A 22,521-nucleotide genomic window follows, 5' to 3' on the forward strand; every position below is an offset into this window, starting at 1 on the left:
CCTGGGCCAGTTCTGGTCCTCCCTCGGCCTCCCGGGCCTGCCCCACCCACCACCTGGGGGCAGGTTCCCACCTTCCTCTGTGGAGCCACCTCAGCCAGCCCTGGGACTTCAAACTTGGGCACCTGCAGTCAATGGACAAGACCCAGAAGCCAGAACACCCCAAACAGATGGGCAGAGCTCCCTGGAGGGCAGAGAACAGAGAACCTTGTGGGCGGGGATTGGGGGGTGACTGAAGTACAGGGAGGACGATGGGCCTTGAAGGAGGAACCAGAATTTTACAGGAAGAGCGGGGAAGGCCTCCCAGGCACGGTGCAGCCCAAGCAAAGAGGGGTGAGTGCCGGTAGGAGAGCAGGAAGCTCAGGGCACGTGTGGAACATGGCCACAGCATATCGGAAATGCGTAGCTGGGGCGGGTGCATTTACCACCCCGCCTGGCTGGGACAAAACTTAGTTTGCCGGTCTCTGGCCTCTCAAGGTTCTTGCGAGGAGTTTGGATAATCCCTCACATGGGGACCTTCCAGCTCTTGGCTCCCAGACCCTGCGCCAGGCCTGGGAGAGTGAACAAAGCCAGAGAAGTGGAATCTGGCTGGGCACCTCTGGCACTTTCCTGCCAGCACTTGGTGACAGCGTACCTCCACAGACTCAGAGTCTGGTGAGGGAGCCTATGGCATGAATGAGGACAGAATTGAAGGACAGTCTCCCAGTTCCACAGTCAGCAATTTGCCCCCTTCCTCCGGGAGTGGTCACTGAGTGCCCCGAACCCATCAGGCACTCTAGCCCTTTGCTGAAGCTGCACCCTCCGCCTGACGCCTCTCCTATCTTCCACCCCAGTCAGACACCCGTGCTCCCACTTGCTGTTGGCCTGGACCCAACTCTGGGCTGCTGGGAGTATTGGGCACCTACTATGCCTGGCACCCTTAGGGGCTGAGGTCAGGATTCCTATTTTGTTTCCTAGATGAACAAACAGAGACTCAGAGAGGAGAAGTGACTGCCCTGCGGTCCCCCTGGGTGGCAGCAGTGGACACTGGCTTTGGACTTTGGTCAGCCTGCCGGTAAAACTCTTCACCAGGCTGGGCGGGGTGGTACGGCATTGGCTGGGCCTGGTTTAGGATTTTGGGGTCTGGGTTTGAATGAGGGAGGGGAGATGGGGGTGAGCAATCTGTGTGTCTTTTGCTTCTGGCGCCAGGCCAGGCTCTGGAGACCCGCTTGGTGGCTTGAATGGAAGTGGTTGAGAGCAACTCAGCGACCCCGGCCCGGTCTCGTGATGACAGGGGCAGATGCAGGGCCCCGCAGAGTTGGGGTGGCCGGGAGGCTTCGGGGGGCAGGACCACGGGAGTGCAGGCAGCCCGAAGCGGGGGACGCGTCCCGGAAAGTCGGGGCGGGGCGGGGGGTGGAGAGGTAGGGGCGCGGCGGGGGCTGGAGCCCCCCTCCCAGCCCCCCGCGCGGCTGGGGCACGGCAGGAGGGGGCGCCCGCGGCCCTCCCGGCGCTCGGGCGGGACAAAGGCCGGAGTCCCGGCCCCTCCCCGGCGGTGCGGCGGCGACGGCCCGCGCTCTCAGAGTACGAGTGGCCGGGCTGGCGCCCGGGGCGACCCCGGCGCCCCGCCCGCCGCCGCCTGACTTCTCCGGCGCCCGAGGTCGCGCGCGCTCAGGCGGGGGCGGCTGGGGATCTCCAAGCGCCGGCGCTCCCTCCTCCCGCCCGCCCCGCGCCCGCCCGCTCGGCGGCGGCGGAGGAGGCGGAGACGGCTGGCAGGCGGCGGCCAGGCGAGCGCGGCGGCCGGACCGGGGCCATGGCGCCCGCGCAGCGCCCGCTGCTGCCGCTGCTGCTGCTGCTGCTGCCGCTGCCGCCGCCGCCGCCCTTCGCGCGCGCCGAGGACGCCGCCCGCGCCAACTCGGACCGCTACGCCGTCTACTGGAACCGCAGCAACCCCAGGTGAGCGTGGCCGCGGGCGGGGACCGGGCGCCGGGAGACTCCGGACGACCCCATCCCAGCCTGGTCTCCCGCCCCGGGCTCGGGGCGACCCTGCGCGCTGCCCCCGGAGTGGGGGCGGCCGCTTCCCACGGGCGCCCCCAGGGAGTTCCGGCCCCCAGAGTTTGGGGGACTCGCGCTCCGTGTGCATCTACCCCCAGGGCGCCCCGCCGCCTGCAGATTTGGGCGCCCTGCATGCCCCGGCGCGCCGCCGGCCCGCCCTGGAGTTTGGGGATCCCCTCTGGCACCCTCAGATGCAGTGCGGCCCTGAGTTCCCTCCCCGGACTTGGGGCACAGCATCTTCTGGCCTCTCCAGGGACCCCCGCTGGCTTTAGAGTTGGTGGGGATTCCCGGGAACCTTGTCACTGAGCCGCGCCCGGAGGTGGGGGACCGTGGCCCCTCGGGGGAGGGGTCCAGGAGTGCGTTCTGCCGGCGGGTCCCCAGATGAACTTGGGGAAGTTAGAATGTCCCTCCCTACGGCCCGGCGTCCACATTCGCTGCAGGGGGTCCCTGGTTCCTGCTTTGCAGGGATAGAGAGACTGAGGCACCAAGGGGGCTGGGGGTCTGTCCTGGGAGTCCTGACCAGGTGGCGTCCTCTCCTGTCCTGGCGCTGGTGGGGAAACTGAGGCACAGAGGGGCCGAGCGGCTGGCTCAAGGTCACGGCCAGGGGAGCAGAGCTGGGGCAGGGACCCAGGTGGCCTTGTGCCCAGCCTGCCACGCCCGCCTGCCTGCAGTCCTCCTCGGTGTCAGGCACTGAGTGCCATCTGGGGGGCAGCAGAAGCCCTTGTTTGTCGAGTGAGAAAAGTTTGCTGGTGGCTGACCACATCCTGGACAGCTGCAGACGCCTCGGGCCGCCCAGGGTCTGGGAGGCTGGAGCGGGCCGGGGATCCGTGGGAGATGGGGCTTCGGGGTCCTGCTGCTCCCGGTCAGCCCCACGGTCAGGGTCACGGTCGCATCGAGGCCAGCCGGGCTGCACGTGGGGGCAGAGCCGCTGGCCTCCCCGCCCCATGACCCTCTGCTACCAGTCACCTTCTCTTGGTTTTCAAGCGCCAGCCGCACCGCCTTCCACAGCCCGCCGTCCCCTCACTGTCCCCCACCGTTCTCCATCCTCCGCCGGAAAGTTGCATAAAGGGCCATATTTGAGGCAGGCCTGGGACCAGGGCAGTCAGCGTCCTGGGTGGGGGCAGGGAGCGCGCCCAGACACCCCCGTCCGTTGCCTGGCTGTGGGGTTGGGCCCCGGGGCCGAGGGCAGAGACCCCGGGCCTAGGAGGGTTGGCCGGGCCATCATGGAGCTGGTCCCACATGCGGCCCGCCCCACTGGTCACATGTGGGTTTGATTAAGGCTCTTCCTTGCGGCCGAGCAGGGAGCCCAGCGGGCAGCACTTCCCCGGCCCAAGTTTTTGGTTTCAGCTCCGGAATCTCCGTCCCGGCATGGCCTGTCCTTTGTTCTAGCAAACGCCAGACACGCGAGGAGCCTCGAACGGGGACAGAAAGGGGTCGTTGGGGCCGTCTGCTGCCCCACCTGCCACTGGGCCGCAGGCAGGATCTCGGCCGGGAAGGAGGTAGCCCCTGGGGCCGGGCTCCGGCCGGCCACTCGGCCGCCTCCTGTTGCTGACCTGATAGCCCCGCTCCGACCAGCCGTCCGAGGGGACGGCCTTGCTGTCCAGAGCAGACCCTGGCTCTCAGGGCCTTCCTCTCCTATCTCTCCTCCCCCTTCTCTGCCTGGGGCATCCTTGGTGGGAGATGACCTCCCCGACCTCTTGCGATGGGGTCTGGGGCCCTGGGGAGCCACTTGCCCAAGAAGCCCGGTTGGGTCCAGAATTGGGGCTCCATCCATCACTGAGGTTCAGGGGCTCTTCCAAAGGGGGACTTGGAGGCCCGGGGGCCCCTCAGGGGGTTTCATGTCCAGGGGTGTCTGGACTGGAATCTGCGTCCAGTGACAGGGTATGTGTCAGTCACAGGAGGAGGGGTGCTGTCCGGCCTTGGGGTCCGAGGGCACCCGAAATGGAGATTTCCTGAGGGCGCCCAGTCCCGGGGGCAGCTGCCAGGGTCGGGGGGTGCGGGGAGAGGTGTGGAGTCACTGAGCGGGCCCCACGCAGGAGGCAGTCCCGCGGGCAGAGACGGGCCTGTGTGGGGAGAGACAAGGATAGGGTCGAAACAGAGAGACTGGTGGTGGCGGCAGGCGGAGGTGACGGGGAACGCAGGGACGGGGGCCGTGCCGGAGACAGGGGTGCACACAAAAGGCACCGTGGGGACGGGGACGGAGCCAGGGCTGGGCGGGCTCGGGTGGTGGGCGATCAGGCAGCCAGCAGAGGAGCGGGGGTGGGAGGGGATGAGTGCGCTCAGGTGGGGGACCGCCAGGCCCAGGTGGCGCCGCAGTGAGGCCGGCCACCCTCGCCCGGCCGGGCCTGGTACCCGCGCCGAGGTAATGTGTATGTGGCTATGTCTCCCCAGTTGCGTTCTCCTGCTGTGCCGTGTATTTCCTGCACACGTGAGGCTGGCGGACGCTGCCAGGGAGCCCTGCACCCACCTCCGCCGCAGCCAAAGGGCGGAGCGCAGTCTAGCCACCTGGCCCCGGCACCCCGACCAGCCGGCTGTCCGGCCGTCTCTCCGGCCGGCCCCTGCCTGGGCCGGGCACTCCCGGGCTGGCTGCCGGGTGTCTCTGGACCTGTCTGCGGCCCGGGTGGGACTGGGCCAGGGGTCCTGGCTGGCTGCTCACGGGCCGAGCGTGGAGCTGCGGGTGCATCTGTGTACGTGGGGGACCCGGGGGCACCCAGGAGTCTCTTTGGGCTGCAGGGTGTGTCTGCATGTGTCACTGCGTGTAGCTGCGTGTTCTTGCCCATGATTTTCGGGGGTCCTGGGGCCCTGGGGGGTGCAGAACTGTGTGCGTGGAGTACATGCGTCACCCTGCCACACAGACGCTCGTGTGCCTACGTGTGCACAGCGACCCTGGCCCTGGACGTTTGCACACGCCCACGTGAGTGTGCCTGGAGTACACACGTGTGCGGGGTGCATGCATGTTTGCAGCAGTGTGTCTGGGTGTGGAATGTACGTGGTGTCTGAGGTGCGTGTGTATATCTGTGTGTGCAGATTGGCACCTGGGGAGCAGGTGCATCTGTATGTGGGATGCATGCATGTCTTTAGAGTGTCTGCGTGTGCGGCCCGGCTCTGGCTGTCCCTGGGGCTCCGGTGAGGGGGCAGACACTCCACAAGACACTCCACACCAGTGGGGGCACAGCTTGCCCTCCCTGCCCACCCGGCCACTCCTCCTCCGCCCCCTCCGCCAGCCCGGTGGGTTCCTGCTGGGGGGACGCGGCCAGGTCCCATGGGCACCGTGCCGTCCTCGGTGCAGAGGGGCCATCGAGGTTCAGAGCTGGCACCGGCAGGACACCCGCCGTCCCCGGGGCCCCCACCTGGTTGGGGGCCTGTAGCCCGAGTGGACCCAGTGGTGCAGACCCGGGTGGAGGCTCTGATTGCCCTCGGGTGTGGACAGCAGCCACGGTCCCCCTCTCAAACGACCGGGTGGGAAGATGGCGACTGGGGCAGCATCTTCCCCATGGCGGGGAATGTCAGGCACCCTGTCCTTGCCAGCCTCGCCCAGGCCTTTGGGGAACCGGCTTTGAAGGGGGCGATGCCATATTTTGCCGCATGAGGCTTTTTTGTTTCCTTTGGAAGAGGCTCGACCAGCCGGCTTGCGGGGTGGGGTGGGGGGTGGCTTGGAGAGTGAGAACCCATGGGTCTGGGGGGCCGTGGGGGGCCGGGGCTCGGACTCGGGGATCCGGGAAGCCCGGCTGTGCCCTCGGGTGGGCAGCTTGGCTGCTCGGAGCCCCCGCGCCTCCTCCAGGAAGTGGGCTGGTGGGTTGTGGATGGCAGCAGGGCGCGGTGTGGACGGGCGAGGCATGGGCGTGACCCCAGGAAATCAGAGGCCCCCGAGGGGGAGAGGAAACTGACGCAGCCCCTGTGGGCAAATGGGGGAGCCTCGGGGACCAGGCCCTCACATCTGCAGCAGTCGCGACGTTAGGGGGGGAACCGCAGTGCGGGGCTGGGGGTTGGTTCTGAGATGTCCCCACCCTGTGGGGGGCCTGGGCGCTGAAGCTGGGGTCCACAGGCTCCCTGTCCCCAGCCCTGGTCCCTCCCTGCAGTGGGCCTCTCCCCTCCCCAGGCTGCTCAGTTTGCAGAGGAAGGACCCGAGGCTGGGGACCAGCTCAGGACACAGGGCGGTGCGGGGGGGCCCTCCAGCCTGCCTGGGAGCTGGGCCGGGGAAGGGGCGGCCGTCTCTGACCTCGGGACCCCCCAGCAGACGTCCTGTGAGGTTCACGGGTCCCTCGAGGTCGTGGGTTCAAAGGTGGTTTTCCTCGGGACGGCAGGTGCGTGAACGGGGCTCTGGAAGACAGGCTTCTTGCAGGGCCGACGGCTGGTTCTGCAGCTCCCGAGCTGGGCCTGCTGGGGGGTCCTGCCTCGCAGCAGCTTTCCTCCGGGACACCTCCCCTTCCCCTTTCTTCCTCCTCGGGACCTGGCACTCGGCCAGCCTTGCCCCCCGCAAGGTGCTGCTTTGGGGAAATTGTCTCTTTGGAAGATGGATCCAGAGGGGGCTTGGCTGCGTCCCCCACCTGGTGGGCCATGCGGGGAAGGGGCAGAGCCGCCTTTGTGGCTGCCCCGTGGCAGACGCGCAGCTGAAGGCTGGGAGCACAGAAGCCAGAGTCCGAGCTCTGCTCCGGCCGGCCCTGGGTGTGGGGGGGTGCCTGTCCCCACACCCCCTCCCACTCAGGGACCCTGGCTTCGAGGGGCTCGTTCCACCGCCTGGGCCACGTTGCCCCTCGCCCGCCCCAACCCAGCCATGCACCCCCTAATCTGCCCACCCTGTGGGTCGGGCTCCCCCTTAGGCCCCCGTTTCATGGACCCAGAGAAAGTGACTCATCTGTGGTCATGAGGAAGTCGGGTCCAGTGGGGTGACCCCCTCCAAGAGGCAGCCACGTCTGGGGCTGGCCGAGGAGCATCAGGGACACCGTGCACACCGGGGGGCAGAGGAGGGTGGGGTGACCGAGGCAGGTGTGCCCCGTGGACCGTGCACCTGGGCCTCCTCCTGACTCAGACCAAGGCCTGAGGGGTGGGGTGGCCCTGAGGCCCTCACCCTACTTTCCCCGCCCACCCAGCCCCATTTGTTTACCTCCTGCTTCAGCTCTGGGGCCCGTGCCTCAGTTTACCCATCCACACGCAAGGCCATAATCGTCCTTTCTCAGCTGATCCTGCACCACCTTGGGGCCCTCATTTTCTGGGAGGTGTTCCCCACGTCCCGCCAGCAGGAGGAAGGTGGCCAGGCCTTGGATGGGGGACACGTCTTTTGGCCCCTAGAAAAGCTGGGGGAGGACACTGAGGCCTCAGGGGTCTTGCTGGGGGTGGCAGGCGGGGATGGGCGAGCTCGGCCCACGCTGGGCCTTGGGGCTGTTTCCTGGGATCTTTGTTGGCAGGTCTGAGCGCCTTTAGTAGGAGCTGTGCATGGCCTCAGAGCAGGGAGATAGAGGCAGAGCCACAGGGAGTGAGGGGGACACAGACTCCCCTGCCCGCCTTGCCTGTGCCTCAGTTTCCAGTCTGGGAAGGTGGCATAGCACCCCACCCCCATTTTGGGTGAGACTCCTAATTAGTGGCTTTTGCTATTAGCATCTAATGACTTGACAGTCGCCCGATTGGAGATGATTAGCTGCGGGCTGGGTGTTGCTGGGGAAGGGGTGGTGGGTGGGTCGGTGGCGGGTAAGGGTCACCTGGGCTTTGGGGGGGGCTGCCTGCAGGGTGGACGTTGGCAGGGGGCCGGCAGGGTGAGCAGCTGGGGGTGAAGGTGTGGTGGGGCGGGGGCAGGGAGCCCTCTGTCTGGGAACCATCCCAAGTCAGTCGTTAACCCCTTAGTGAGAATTTCTATCTCTATCGAGTGGAGCATTTGCATATCAGGCTTCCGTGCTAACGGAGGAAATGAAGGCTTTGTCTTGCTCTCACCAGGCCCCGTTTGGGGGGGGCCCACTCCCCTGCATAAGCGGCACCCTGAGCAGGGGCGAGGCGCCGATTTGGAACGGGAATGCCAACACAGCAAGGCCGTCACTATTTTAGAGCAGGGAAGGGAGAAAAATGGTCCATTTAGGCAGCCAGAGTTCAGGTGTGTGGGGGGTTGTAGGCGTCTCCTGGGGACCCGCCTGTCTGGGGTCCTCACTCCCCCACCTGGGGGCAGCTTTCTGCTCCCCATGACTCTAGCACCTCAAAGACCTCGAATCTTTGGCCTTTGTTTGATTAGCAAACATATATCGAGCGCCACGGTATACAGGGCCTGTGCGGGCTACAGGGAAAAGGGCAGAGAAGGAGGCCAACCCCCAGGATCCAAGGAAGGCAGACAATGGGCTGCTTAAAGGTGTAAATATGATGGTGTCCAAACGAGATGAGTTGGGAAAAGTAGGGAAAAATGTGCCAGGCAGCGGGAACAGCATGTGCAAAGGCCCTGGGGTGGGGGCTTCCCTGGTGGCGCAGTGGTTAGGAATCCGCCTGCCAATGCAGGGGACCCGGGTTCGAGCCCTGGTCCGGGAAGATCCCACATGCTGTGGAGCAACTAAGCCCGTGCTCCGCAACTACTGAGCCTGCACTCTAGAGCCCGCAAGCCATAACTACTGAGCCCAGGCACCACAACTACTGTAGCCCGCGCACCTAGAGCCCGTGCTCTGCAACTGCAACAAAAGAAGCCCACGCATGGCAACAAAGAGTGGCCCCCGCCCGCCACAACTAGAGAAAGCCCGTGCACAGCAACGAAGACCCAACGCAGCCGGAAAGAAAAGGCCCTGGGGTGGGACCAGGGGCAACCCGGAGGCTGGTGTGCCTGGAAGGGAGCGAGCTAGGGGAGCCAGAGGGCGATGAGGTTGGGGATGGATGGGGACCACACGGGGCCTCGTGGGCCTGGGAGAACTGTGGATTTTGTTGTGTGTGGGGGGAGCCAATGGAGGGCTTTGAGACAGTGGGTCACGGGGTCTGATGTACACTCAGAAAAGTGAGCCCTGGATTTTGGGAGGCCAGGAGTCTGGCCGCCCTAGTGGGTCCCAGGCGTCCAGCCTCTGAGGCAGCAAAGCAGCTTCAGTCTCTGATGTTCTTCAGAAAGTGAGCTGGGGGGACCTGATGGTGCAGGTGTCACGGGGGGGGGGAGGCAAGCCTGATGGGACAGGCAGGAGGAAAGGGGAGCCCACCTTCTGGAGTCCGTTCTCTCCAGAAAGACCACGCGTGGAGTCACGTTCTCTTTCAGGTTGAGTATACACCCCTCGGCATCGTGCCAGGGACAAAAGGGAACACTGAGGGCCGGAGGCCAGGACCAGGACTCCCCCCACGGCCCGTGGTTCTGCGTCACAGCCTCCCCTGCAGGGCCCACCTGGGTGAGGCTGGGTCCCTGGGCGGCTGCTGGGCCACAGCTGCCATCGATCGGCTGATCAATGGGGCTTTCAGTGGGGCCGGCAAGGAGCGAAAATGACTTTTCAAAAAGCCTGGAGCAGCTTCTGCATCGATTGTGCCCAAGGGGCCGGAGGACGTGGCCGGTCAATGAGACGCCCGTGCCTGGCCAGCCGTGGAGCTGCCTGAGGGACGGGCAGGGTCCCAGCCCGACCCAGGGCCGCCCCGCATGCATCTATGCAGTGCCTGCTGTGTACAGAGCTGGAGTTCTCCCATCAGCCTCGAGGACCATCCCCACGGCACAGAGTTGGAATCTGAGGCTTTGAGAAGAGGAGCTGAGACCCAGCTGGGTTCCAACCTGTGACTGAACCACATTTGAGGTTCCTCGGCCCCCAGCTGACCCCCGAGGCCAGACACATTTATTCTGCAAACGCCTTCTCACCTCTGCGAGAGGGGGTGGCCTCCCCGTCCCTGGACGAACCCAGTGGAGCAGGGAAGGGGCTGGAGGTGAATCCACTCCCCCTGCTCCCCATGCGGAAATTCTGCGGCCCTTGACCTCAGCCACAGACGTGAATCATCATGCTGGTCCCTGCTGACGGCGGGGGAGACTCAGGCACCGTGAGCTGGTCCCCTGTCTCCGTCATTCCAGTTCTGAGTTCCCAGGACCCCTCGCCTCCGCCTGGCACAGTCTCACGGGTGGCGGGGGGCCAGCCGATGCCATCTGATAATTCAGCCGCCCCCTCAGGTGCCAGCTGTGGGAATTAGCGCACCCGGCGTGGGGGCTGCCTGGCTCCCTCCCGTGGGCCGGGGCGGCTGGCACGGCGGGCACGGAGGCAGAGGCGTGGCTGGGATCCTAGCAGCCCTCCCTGCCTCCGACCCACACTGGGCCTCAGTTTACTGGCCGATACAGGGAGTAGAGGAGGCTGGGGGAGCCCGCCCCCCAACCCTCTGATGCTCAGGCCTTTTATGTGCTAATAAGCCCCTCTCGGGAGGCCCCCTTGTCCCGCTTCGATCCAGGCCACGTCCAGGAGGTCTAGGGGCTCCTGGCGCTGTAGCCCGAGGCGGTGATGGAAGGGGAGCTGCTGGTCCCTCGCTCAGCTGACCTCCATCCTTGACAGATGAGCCTGGGTCAGGGGCCTCCCCCCAGAGAAAGGGGTGCAGGTTGCATGACAGTGTGGGGAGACCTCCAGAGCAAAGCCTGGGAGGCAGGGCTTGGGGGTGGAGGTGTCAGGGGTGGGGAAGCTGGTGGGGTGACCAGGGAGTTGGAGGCTCTGGAGGAAGAAGGAAGGATGTCACACAGGATGGAAGGGATGGAGCTGGGGGTCTTGAACCCAGGGCACCCCTGAGTTGGACTGAGCGAAGGAGGGCCTGAGCATCTTTTATGCCAAACCCTGCCCCCTCTGGGGAAACTGAGGCTAGAGGAGGGGCAGAGCTTGCCCCAGAGAGGCTGGGAACACTTGGCCTATGTCCCACACTGACTGCCCTCGGCCTTCTTTTTTTTTTTTTTTTTTTTTTTTTTTTCGGTACGCGGGACTCTCACTGTTGTGTCCTCTCCTGTTGCGGGGCACAGGCTCCGGACGCGCAGGCTCTCACGGGCCCAGGCGCTCTGCAGCATGTGGGATCTTCCTGGACCGGGGCACGAACCTGTGTCTCCTGCATCAGCAGGCGGACTCTCAACCACTGCGCCACCAGGGAAGCCCCCCCTTTTTTTTTTTAAACATCTTTATAGGAGTATAATTGCTTTACAATGGTGTGTTAGTTTCTGCTTTATAACAAAGTGAATCAGCTATACATATACATATATCCCCATATCCCCTCCCTCTTGCGTCTCCCTCCCACCCTCCCTATCCCACCCCTCTAGGTGGTCACAAAGCACCGAGCTGATCTCCCTGTGCTATGCAGCCGCTTCCCACTAGCTATCTGTTTTACATTTGGTAGTGTATATAAGTCCATGCCACTCTCTCACTTCGTCCCAGGTTACTCTTCCCCCTCCCTGTGTCCTCAAGTCCATTCTCTATGTCTGCGTTTTTATTCCTGTCCTGCCCCTAGGTTATTCAGAACCATTTTTTTTTTTTTAGATTCCATATATATGTGTTAGCATACGGTATTTATTTTTCTCTTTCTGACTTATTTCACTCTGTATGACAGACTCCCGGTCCATCCACCTCACTACAAATAACTCAATTTCATTGTTTTTTATGGCTGAGTAATATTGAAACCTTTCTAGTAACGAACTATAGAAATGATTCCTGAAAGTATAGTCTTGCCCTCGGCCTTCTTGGCAGGCAAATCTGCAAAGGAAAGCTGAGGAGACTGCATCTGGGGATGGCGTGGTGGGCTGCCTGGAGGAGGGGGCATCGAAGTCAAGTAGTAAGGTTTTTGGAGAGGGGCTTCCTGGTGGGGGGGCGGACATCTTGTGCCAGGCCTGTTGTGGCTGAGGGGCCCAGATGTGGATTCTGCAGGGGGTGGAGAGACTGGGGGGGCTCCGAGTCACGTGGCGCCTGCTCGTTTGCATGTGGTTACCCAGAATGCCTGGGGGCAGCCCCTCTTCCCCAGCACCCACCTCGTGGGCTCAGCGCTAGTCCCAGTCTCAAGGAGCCTGCTGTGGCCTTGGTGGGGCAGGCTTGTGCCAGGGAGGGGGCCGTGGGCTCGGACCGTGGCACCTGTCTGTGGGTAACGTGCCTGCCCATCGGTCCCCTAACCCCTCCCCCTTCCCCATCTCTGACCTACCCCTTTCTACCTGCACTGACCCGTTCCCACCCGCCTTCGTGCTTCCTGTCCCCTACCCCGTCCCGTCCCACGCGTTGACCGCTGACCCCTCTCCATTTACCCCATCCCTGACCCTCCCCTTCTCCCTTGCACTGATCCATCATCCGCATCTCGGGCCCCGCCCCTACCCCCGTGCTGACCGCCGGCCCCGCCCCCAGGTTCCACGCGGGCGCGGCGGACGACGGCGGCGGCTACACGGTGGAGGTGAGCATCAACGACTACCTGGACATCTACTGCCCGCACTACGGGGCGCCACTGCCGCCGGCCGAGCGCATGGAGCACTATGTGCTGTACATGGTCAACGGCGAGGGCCACGCCTCCTGCGACCACCGGCAGCGCGGCTTCAAGCGCTGGGAGTGTAACCGGCCCGCGGCGCCCGGGGGGCCGCTCAAGTTCTCGGAGAAGTTCCAGCTCTTCACGCCCTTCTCGCTGGGCTTCGAGTTCCGCCCGGGCCATGAGTACTACTACATCTGTGAGTGGGGGCGGGGCAGGGGCGCGGGGGGTGGGGGGCCCTCCTCCGCGCTGGCCTCTGTCTCCGGGCGCACGCTCCGGTGGTCTCGCCCTCCTCTCCGCAAGCCCCCCTGTGACCTCGGCCTCTGGATAAGCCTCTGGGCCTCTGGACTGGGACCATGTGGTCAGCCTGTCCCACACTGAGACCAGGGGTGCCGTCCCCCCATTGCAGGAGGTGGGAAACTGAGGCCTGTGGAATCTTGAGGGAGGGGGTGAGGGCGACCAACCCTGGACATGGCAGGGGTCTCCCGGGCCCACCCCCCCATCTCCCAGCGACCCACCCTTGCCCAGATTCCCCGAGGAGCTTTTCACTGTCGGCTGGTGGCAGCCTTGGGACACTGCGCATGCGTGCCCCGCTGTGAGCCTTGCCGGGGGGCCGGCTAGGCTGCCCCCACCTGTCCTGGGCATCAGGGGTTCCCAAGGGGCCCCTTTTACCTTCCCATCAAGTGCCAAGGGCAGGGTCTGGGGAGGCGGCAGAGTTGGGGCTGGGTTCAAGTTCCCGTTCAGTGGGGCCTTGGCAGACTGTAGTCTGAGAACCTAAACCAGGAACACTGGGGTCCAGGCATCGCCCCTGCCGAGAGGGGTATCAGGGAGCCCACCTTGGCGTCGGACTCATGCCTCTCCCGAGGCAGTGAGACTTCAACGGATTGTGGGGTCCCATTTCTCAGCGTCCTGGGGGCTGATGGGGAGCAGGTGGGAAGGGGGGTCTGCCCCCGGGGCTTTGGAGAGGAACCCAGCGCCTCACCACCCCGGTTCCTGCTGAGTCAAATTAAACTCTACAAGGCTCCCATTTCCTCCTTTCTCTGCTCTATTTGGATTTTTTCTTTTTAATTCAGGGAAGAAGGGGGTGGGGGAGGGGAAGAAGGTGCTTAAATTAAGTCTCCGTAATATAAGAAAAATTACATTTTTCTTTCCGAGACGGGAGTTTCATAAAGATAATTATTGTAATTATTCGTCCTATCTCTGTGATGAATGTTACTTTTATTACGTGCTTTTTATCTTCATCTCCCAGCACGAGGGGCTTCTGGGGGGCGGGCAGAGGTGATGGCCGCAGAGAGGACCGGCCGAGAGCACAGGCGGGGGCAGGCCCAGCCGCAGCCGTGTGGGTGCCCGTGCCTGTTCACGTGTGTGAGCCCCGCCACCCGCAGGGCCTCAGGCCTCCCTCCCTGCCCCTGTCCTGGTCCCTGAGCTCCTCCCTCCTGACTCATGGCTGATGCTCTGGTACCTCCCCTGCCCGCCAAGTGGGCCAAGAAGCTGGGAGCCCTATGGTGGAATTTTAGGTGTGAGGACCCAATGCACTTCGGCCTGCACATGACTCGGCGGTGTGGGTCGCTCTCCAGGTGAGGCCGGAAGCTGCCTCCTTCCCAGGGGTAACTGGGTTTCTGGCGTCACCCAGATGGAAAGAATGATTTCCAAAGCACCTTCCATGGGCCAGATGAGGTCCACATAGGGGGTGACTTGCCGACAGGCACCCTGAGAGCAGGGATTTGATCCCTGGTCAATCATTTAGTTACACTGATTTTTTTTTTTTGCTGTTTGATTTTTATTTTGTTTTGTTTTTGGCCGTGCTGCACGGCATGCGGGATCTTAGTTCCCCGACCAAGGATGGAAACCGTGCCCCTGGCAGTGAAAGCTCAGAGTCCTAACCACTGGACTGCCAGGGAATTCCCTTTTTTTGCTGATTGGAAACACACCTATTTTTATTTATCACCTTTGAACTTTGCCCTGTGATGCCCTGGGGTGAGATGGAGCCCTGGGGTGTCATTGAGACCTCACCTGACCCCCGTCTCTGGGGTTAGGATTCAGCAAAGTGAGAGGTAGGGGAAGAGTGCAAGAGGACTTCTGGGAAATCATGGGCATTGTGTCTGGGGCTTTGATGTATGATGAGGAGTTTTATGGGTGGATTCCCCAACCTGGGGTCAGGGTTGGGTTACGGGTGTGGGGAAGGGCATACAGCCCCAAGAGGTCTCAGGCACCAAGAGCCTCCTGCCCTACTAACCCCCAACCCCTCTCTTCCAGCTGCCACGCCCCCCAATGCTGTGGACCGACCCTGCCTGCGGCTGAAGGTTTACGTGCGACCGACCAGTAAGTTCTTGGTGGGGGTTCATGTAGGGTCCTTAACTCACAGAACCCAGTGAGTCATCAGCGGAGTTAGGAGGCGGTCATGGCATAGCCTGGGAAGTCCCACAACCTCAGCGATGGCTGGGACAGGCCCTGCCTGAGCCTCTGTTTTTCCATCTGCAAATGGGGCCATTTCAGACCTTCAAGAATGAGGGTTGAAGTCCATGGCTGGGCTTCACTGAGGCCGAACACCCCTTCACCCAGTGAGCGGGTATCACGGAAGTTCTCTGAGACGGACCAACGGGTTCGTGTTCTGAGCTCCTGAAACATAGGGAAGGGGGGTCCTGCAGCCTCGTCACTTCACCTGGAGCCTTCTGTTTGCCATGCTCTGCATTGGAGGCACAGCCTCAGCCGAGGTGGACAGAAATCTCTGTGCCCTTGGAGGTGCAGTGAAATGGAGATTTTTTTTTTTTTTTTGTCTGCTCAGTGCATATGGGATCTTAGCTCCCTGACCAAGGGTGGAACCCGTGCCCCCTGCATTGGGAGTGTGGAGTCTTAACCACTGGACCGCCAGGGAAGTCCCGTAATGGAGATGTTTAACAATGTCAGGTCGTGGTGAGGTCTAGGAAGCAGGGTGGGGGGTGGGAGGCCTGCCACTGACCCCCCTGTCTCCCTGTCCCCCCAGATGAGACCCTGTATGAGGCCCCCGAGCCCATCTTCACCAGCAATAACTCATGCAGCGGCCTGCGCAGCTGCCAGCTCTTCCTCAGCACCGTCCCCGTGCTGTGGACCCTCCTGGGCTCCTAGTGCCCAATGGGACGTTGGCCCCGCCCTGATGGCCCGCCTCCGAGACCAAATAGAGACGCCGCTGACTGGTGCTGCTTCGCCAGGCAGGGGGCCGTCCACCCGCCCCAGGGCTGGAGGGGGGTGAGGGCAGCCGAGGTCCCCCCACCCCGTGCCAGAGGGGCCGGGTGTCTGCTCAGCTGGCCATGCTGTCTTGTCCGGGGGACCTGCTGAACCCTGGGATCTCTTGGTGACGTTGGTTTTTGTTTTTGCTTTTTAAGTGTATTTTTCATGGTTGCATCAGAAAGACTTGAGCTTTTAATTTAATTTATTCCTTGCTGTCGCCTGTGACTTTGGGAAGGAAACAGAATAGACAGATGGGTCAGGGGTCCCTGGCCCCCTTGAGGGGAGGGGGATTGGGGCACCCCTGGCCTGGTCACTCCATTTGTTGGGTCCTGGGTGGAGGCAACCATGGAATGGAACCCCAGGTGCCATGGGACAGGCTGGCCTGAGGCAGAAGGGGTGGGTGGTGAGTCCCCCCGATTCTGGTCCGGGGCCCTCAGACCCCTGTCCTGCCAGCTCTACCCTCCTCCCTCCTGGTGATTGTCTCCTAGAGCAGAAAACCACGGGGTTTCACCAGCAGCCACCATGGAGCCCCGGCACCCTCAAAATCATAGCATTACAACGTCTTAGAGATGACGTAGGCTCCACCTGTCCCCCCAGCCTCACACAGTCGCCCCCAAGACCGAGAAGACGTTATATTTCTGTAAATAGAGCCAGCAAGTATATACTGTGATTTATTTTTACTGTATTCCTGAGGATGGACTGGAATGTTTCTTTTTCTCTCACCCCTTCATGGGGGGGGGGGGGCTTTTATTTTGATGGGGGGGTTGGGGTAGACTTTTTAGCGTAGAAGTCGCACTTCAAAATAAGCTCCTTTGTCTGTGAGACCCCCTTCCCTCTACTGTATGACTAATAATGTTTGTAAGAAAAGGGAAAACAGGACAAAACAAAACGGGGGGGGAGGGGAACATCACCACCAAAAAAGAGAAACCCCCTCCCCAAAACACTCTAATGAAGTAAACAGCGCATTTATACAGATTTCATATTTCTACCCGCCTTTCCTGATCTGTGTTTTATATATATTATATATAAATATATATGGCGTGTGGCCGCCGGGAGATGGCTCGGGCACGCCAGTGGGGGACTTTTGTAGGGGTCGTGGGCGTGCGGCATTGCCACGCCTGGAGCTGGCGACGGGCCCCGCCCCCCCATCACAATCAACTTTGGATTCTGTATTTTTTTATAATAAAATAAGCGTAAGCATCCAGGCTGCGTGTCTGTGTTGGGGCTGCAGGTCGGGTCTGGAATCTGCTGGGGAGGGGTGTCTTTAAGGAATGTCTGGAGACCCCGGGGCCGGTTGTGATCCTTTGGTTTTGTGTATCGTTGGGGTGCCTGGCCCCGAACTGAGCATCTTATGGGGTGCTGTGCCCTTCATACCACTCCTAGGAGAGGGGAACATGCCCCTCTCCCCTGGGGCAGCTGGGAGGATGGAGGGAAGAGATGGGGCTGGCTTTGAATACACAGCAGGGGCTTGTTAAGTGTCTGTCACCCGATGCACCGGAGCAGGTGGGAATCCCTGGACCCCAGGGCCAGTCAAGACCTCCTGTACCCTTGTCCTCACTTGGGGGCGGTCCTTGGGTTCTATGACAGGTCTTTTAGGATCCAGCCAAATTCGGTGCCATCTTGGTCGCCAAGCTCTGTGGAGGGGTGACTCAGTTTCTCCAACTGCTCCAGGCAAGGGTGGGGGTTTGTCACCTCGAATTCCCTCCTGGCTTTCCAAAAGACATGTGTCAGAGTCTTCTGGGCTCCCAGGGGCCTTCACCCCAGCCTGGCCCCGGAGAGGCACAGAACAGGGCGGAGAGACTGGGGCCTCAGGGCTGCTCCTTGCCTCAGTGCCACCCGCAGGGACTGCGGTGTCCCGGGCACAGTTAGCTGAGAGGGAAGGCTCTCAGCTAATTAATTCGGTTGTGCTGGGTCCAGCGACGGGGGCTGCCTCTTAATGAGGCCAGGAAGCGGCACAAAGACCCCTGTGTGCACCCCGCCTGCCCTGCCCAGCAGCAGTGGGACGGAGGGTGGCCCCTGCCGAGCACCACGGAGGGAGAGCCGAGGGATCCCCCCACTCTGTGGAGAGGACCCCGAGGCTCAGAGAGGGAGGAGGCCCCCCTATGTCCACCCCCCTGAGACCCCTCGCTCGAACACCCCAACTCGACCACGGGGACAGAGGAAGCTGGAAGGCGAGGATTAAATGCAGGGGTCGTGGGGCAGAATCGTAGCAGCTAACTTTGATTTTGTTATTTAAAAAAATGTTATTGAGATATAGTTCACATACCACACAATCCATCCGTTTAAAGTACGATTCCACAATTTTTATCCATTCACAGGGTGTGCAACCATCACCGCTAATTCCAGAACATTCCATCACCCCAAAAAGAAGCCCCATCCCCCTCCCCACTGCCTGACAACCAGGAACCCACTCTCTGTACCTCTGGGTCAGCCTGTTCTGGACGTTTCCCATCAGTGGAATCACACACTGCATGTCCTTCTGTGTCTGGCTTCTCTCACTGAGCATCGTGTTCTCAGGGTCCGCCCACGTTGTAGGAGCGTCAGGGCTTCTCTCCTTTTCATGGCTGAGTGATGTTCCCGTGTGTGGAGGGATGACTTTCTGCCCATTCACTCTTTTATGGACATTTGGGTTTTTTCCTTTTAGCTATTCTGAGGACTTTTGAGACAAAATTTTAACACAAAAAGGTGACCTTGGATGGGTAAGTATAAAAATAGCTCTATTCCCACCGCGGGGCCTTTGCACATGCTGTTCCCCCTATCTGGTGTGCCCTTTCTGCAGACCACTGCTTGACTCTCTCCCCCCGCCCTTTCATAAGGGGTACATGTCCCCTCTAGACCTCCCTGGCCAAGTGGCCCTCACCCCATCCCCCTGCTGTCCAATCTCTGATTCTTCTTTTATTTTTTCACAATAATGTGTATTTATTTACCAGGCATTATTTACATCTAATTTACCACATGTATCTTTTTTTTTATTAGATCTTTATTGGAGTATAATTGCTTCACGATACTATGTTAGTTTCTGTTGTACAACAAAGCGAATCAGCCATATGCCTACGTATGTCCCCACATGCCCTCCCTCTTGCGTCTCCCTCCCACCCTCCCTATCCCACCCCTCTAGGCGGTCACAAAGCACAGAGCTGATCTCCCTGTGCTGTGCGGCTGCTTCCCACCAGCCAAGTATTTTACACTCGGTAGTGTATATACGTCGATGCTTCTCTCACTTCGCCCCAGCTTCCCCCTCCCACCCCATGTCCTCAAGTCCATTTTCTATGTCTACCTCTTTATTCCTGCCCTGCAACTAGGTTCATCAGTACCATTTTTTTTAAAGTTTAGATTCCACGTATATGTGTTAGCATACGGTATTTGTTTTTGTCTTTCTGACTTACTTCACTCTGTATGACAGACTCTAGGTCCATCCACCTCACTACAAATAACTCAATTTCGTTTCTTTTTATGGGTGAGTAATATTCCATTGTATATATGTGGCACATCTTCTTCATCCATTCATCTGTCGATGGACATTTAGGTTGGTTCCATGTCCTGGCTATTGTAACTAGTGCTGCAATGAACATTATGGTACACGTCAAAAACAGTGGTTAGATGCCACGAAGTAGGTGGCAATGCCTTAACCATATGCGTGTTGTCAGGCCCAAGGGCCTCTTCTATCTTGGTCGAGGGGAGTGCTAACCTTCTCTCCTTTCATACAACACAAATCTGATTCTTTACTTGTCCGTCTTCCCCACCGGCTGGGAGTCCCCAGAGTCCCACCGTCAGGAGTCTCCCCTGGGACTTGTCATCTGCCACATGTACAGACACGCGTGCACACACGTGTGTGGAGGAACCCCATGGCCGCGCCCACCTGTGCACACCCCTGTACCGACACATGCTTGCGTTTGGGGCCTGGATCTCTCAGGGGCCACGCTGTCCGTCACTGGTCACCAGCCACGGCCTCGGTGGCCACCACCAAGGTGCAGAGTGGCCCCTCACTCCTGGGGCTGCACTGGGCACAGTGGGGCACCCCCAGGGCAGCCATCGGTAAAGGGGTCCTGTGCATACCCAGAGGATCCCCAAGGGCGGGGGGTCAGGGAGGTGGGAAGGGGGGTCCTGAGGTTTCCCCCATATCCTGACGGTCGCTCTCGGGTGGACCCAGGCCTCCCGGTCGGGGCCCCCTCAGATTCATGGCCGCCTTGGCTTAGGGGCATCAATGCCCACAGTCACAGGAGAGCACCCCACAGCCCTTCCCCTGTGGGCCCCTGAGTCCCTATCTAATCTATGCCGCTGTCTCAGGAGAAGCCCCAGGCCACACCCTGGATCCCCGACCACCCCCACCCCGCCGTGACCGTGACAAGGGGGCTCACGCCTTGCCCTCTGGACTGATGGGGACCACCCTGGCTTTCAGGGGTCCGGTCAAGTCCCTTGACCACAGTCACGCAGTGGGTCATGTCACTCGGAGGAAAGGCCACCATCCCGGGGGCTCTGGGGCTCACGTCCCCAGTCTAGGTGCTGCCGCCCCACCCCACCCCCACTTCCCATGTCAATGCCAGCGCCCCCCAGCAAACAGTGAGCACCTACTGTGTGCAGCCAGGGCAGGGCCCTCCCTCTGCCTGTGGCATCAGGGCGAGGACAGTGGGGCCAGCCCCGGTGGGCCTTCCCCATATTTGGCGGGCTTATGGGTCATGGGAGGAGGCCACGGTAATGGGGAAGTGTGGACCAGGGTGCAGGTGGCCAGGCGGCCACTGACAGACAAATAAAAAGCCGGTTCACAGCCCGGGAGCCCCTGAGGAGCCATAAATCACATGCGATGACACACAAGTCGGAAATCAAGTGGCTGCAGCTGGGCTGGTGTGGCTGGTGTGGCTGAGACAGGTGGGGGCGGGGGGAGCCAGGAGCCCCTCCCACCTTCAGTTTCCTCCCCCCGGAGCTGCTGGCGGTGGTCCTTACAGGAACAACACTTGTGAGGATGATTAGGGCTGGGGCTGGGTGTGGACCTGGGACAGGGAGGGGCCTCAAATGCTGGGCACGGGGCAGGTGCAGGACACAGACGGACTGCTGGGCGATTGAGGCATTTCTTCGCCTGATCTTGATGGAGCCTGGGTGGGGAGGGGGGCAGGGGCAAAGGAGATGGGCAGGGGGGGGCACGGGAGGCTTTGGGGCAGGACTGGAGGCCAGGGAGGAGGAGAGGACTCTGGGTGGGGAACTGCTGAGCCCGAGGACCCCGGCTTCCCTTCAGGGAGGTGTCCAAGAGGCCACTGACCCTTCTGTGCCTTCTCTGCTGGAGAAGAAAGCCCATCCCATCCATCCTCTCCACGCTTACCGGCTCACTTATGGGAGCCAGGAAACTTGGGGTGGAGGTGGGGGTGTCCGGGGCGGGACCCCTCCCCCCTCCCTCTGGGGCCGCCCACCTGACAGCCCCTCACCTGCCCCATTGATCCGGAAACGGAGGCTGAGGCCCGGAGGTGATCGATGGGCCCTAATGGACAATGCAATCCCTGGGGAAGGGGGGGGCAGCCGGTGATGGGGGAGGCCTGGGTCCCCCGACAGCAGCCAGGGTCGGGGCCGCCCTGCAAGCCCCTCCTCCAGGAAACACCAGGTTGTGTGGCCTCCCAGTGCAGGGAGGTGAGGGGGGTATTGTCTATGGTACCCCCGGATCCCCGCACCCGCCGGGCCACTCTCCTCCGTGGCTTCCAGGGTTTGTTTGCACCATCTACTGAACCCTCCCCGGGAATCTGAGGCAGGCCTCAGGGGAGTTGCCCCAGCCCTGGCGGGGTTCCTGCGGGGAGGAAGAGGCGTAGAGATGTGGTGCTGGACCCGTGGGGGCCCTCGGGCCGGGCTGGGATAGGCCAGAGGACCAGCTGCTTGTCTCACACCGGTTTCCAGCTCTAAGTGCTTAAAAGCCTCCTGTGGCCTCTGGGACCCGCAGGCAGGCAGGCAGGTGGGGGAAGGGCAGCAGGGGCTGAGGCTGCCCCCACCGGAAAAGTCCTAGCCCCTGAGACAGGCGGTGCATCCTGGCACGTCTGCCCCCCGCCCCCCCGCCCAACGCCACAGAGGCCGAGGTCCTGGACCCCGCACTCCTTCCCCTGCTCAAATCCCTGCTTGGCCCCCAGGTACCCAGGACAAGGCCCCACCCCTCCCGTGAGGCCCTGCCCACTGTGCTCCCCCCTCCCTCCTTTCCTCCCCCCAGATGGGCCCCAAAACCAGCGGCGCGGTTCCCTGCGCTCATCTCACCCTGGAGGGCCAGCTCTGGGCCTCAGTTTCCCTGTTTACAAAGTCGGGGTGTGAGCTCCGGTCTGGAGTAGGGAGGACAGGCCCGGTTTGAGAGCTTTGGCTAAGCTGCCTCCTCCCCTGGGACTCAGTTTCCCCAGCTGTGTGGTGTGGTGCAAGGTCTGGGTCCCAGCCTCCACTCACCCTCTCTCTCCACTGGGACCCCCTGAGGGAGGGGGCGTTTTCCTTTCTGGGCCTCAGTTGACCTCTCTGCGAGCAGATGAGACCCAGCTGAGACCCATTTTACAGATGAGGTGCTGAGGCCAGAGGAGGGGCGGGCCAGCCCCGGACCCTACAGCTGGGACCCCGCCGTCAGCACGAGGTGGGTGGGGAGGGAGGCAGCCCGCCACCCACCACGGATGAACCACCGCTGTTCTCAGAGCCTCAGTTTGCTAGTCTGGAAAATGGAGCTATAATGGCACACAGAGGGGACTCTGCCTGGGGGTTCTTGATGACCCTTAAGGGCAGGACCTCTGGTTCTCCCCTCCCACCATGGCCCCAGCATCTGGCACAATGTCAGCCAGCCCTCAGCGAATATTTGTTGAATGACTTACTGAGTGTGTTTTTTTTTTTTTTAGCGGTACGCGGGCCTCTCACTGTTGTGGCCTCTCCCGTTGCGGGGCACAGGCTCCGGAC

The 22,521-nt window shown here is 61.8% G+C and overlaps 1 protein-coding gene, 1 non-coding gene and 1 pseudogene across 3 annotated transcripts; 1 reads left to right on the forward strand and 2 right to left on the reverse strand.

Annotated features, from left to right (window-relative positions):
• Window positions 1-1,511: 1,511 nt before the first annotated feature.
• On the forward strand, window positions 1,512-22,521 carry EFNA2 (ephrin A2). 2 transcript variants are annotated; one of them, XM_032629146.1, is made up of 5 exons: window positions 1,527-1,929; window positions 12,303-12,616; window positions 14,674-14,739; window positions 18,269-18,323; window positions 22,464-22,521. In XM_032629146.1, the coding sequence occupies exons 1-4, from the start codon at window positions 1,787-1,789 to the stop codon at window positions 18,298-18,300; spliced, it is 555 nt and encodes a 184-aa protein (XP_032485037.1). In that variant the 5' UTR covers window positions 1,527-1,786; the 3' UTR covers window positions 18,301-18,323; window positions 22,464-22,521. The 2 variants fall into 2 exon arrangements, with proteins under 2 accessions (XP_032485036.1, XP_032485037.1); XM_032629145.1 differs by lacking the exons at window positions 18,269-18,323; window positions 22,464-22,521 and adding an exon at window positions 15,401-16,829 and having other exon boundaries at window positions 1,512-1,929.
• LOC116752444 lies at window positions 11,547-11,640 on the reverse strand (annotated as a pseudogene).
• On the reverse strand, window positions 19,209-19,334 carry LOC116752434. The gene has a single exon (XR_004349504.1). It is a non-coding gene; the product is annotated as a U6atac minor spliceosomal RNA (small nuclear RNA).

This window comes from Phocoena sinus, chromosome 3, assembly GCF_008692025.1.
Source record: "Phocoena sinus isolate mPhoSin1 chromosome 3, mPhoSin1.pri, whole genome shotgun sequence".
In the NCBI taxonomy this organism is placed as follows: Eukaryota; Metazoa; Chordata; class Mammalia; order Artiodactyla; family Phocoenidae; genus Phocoena; species Phocoena sinus.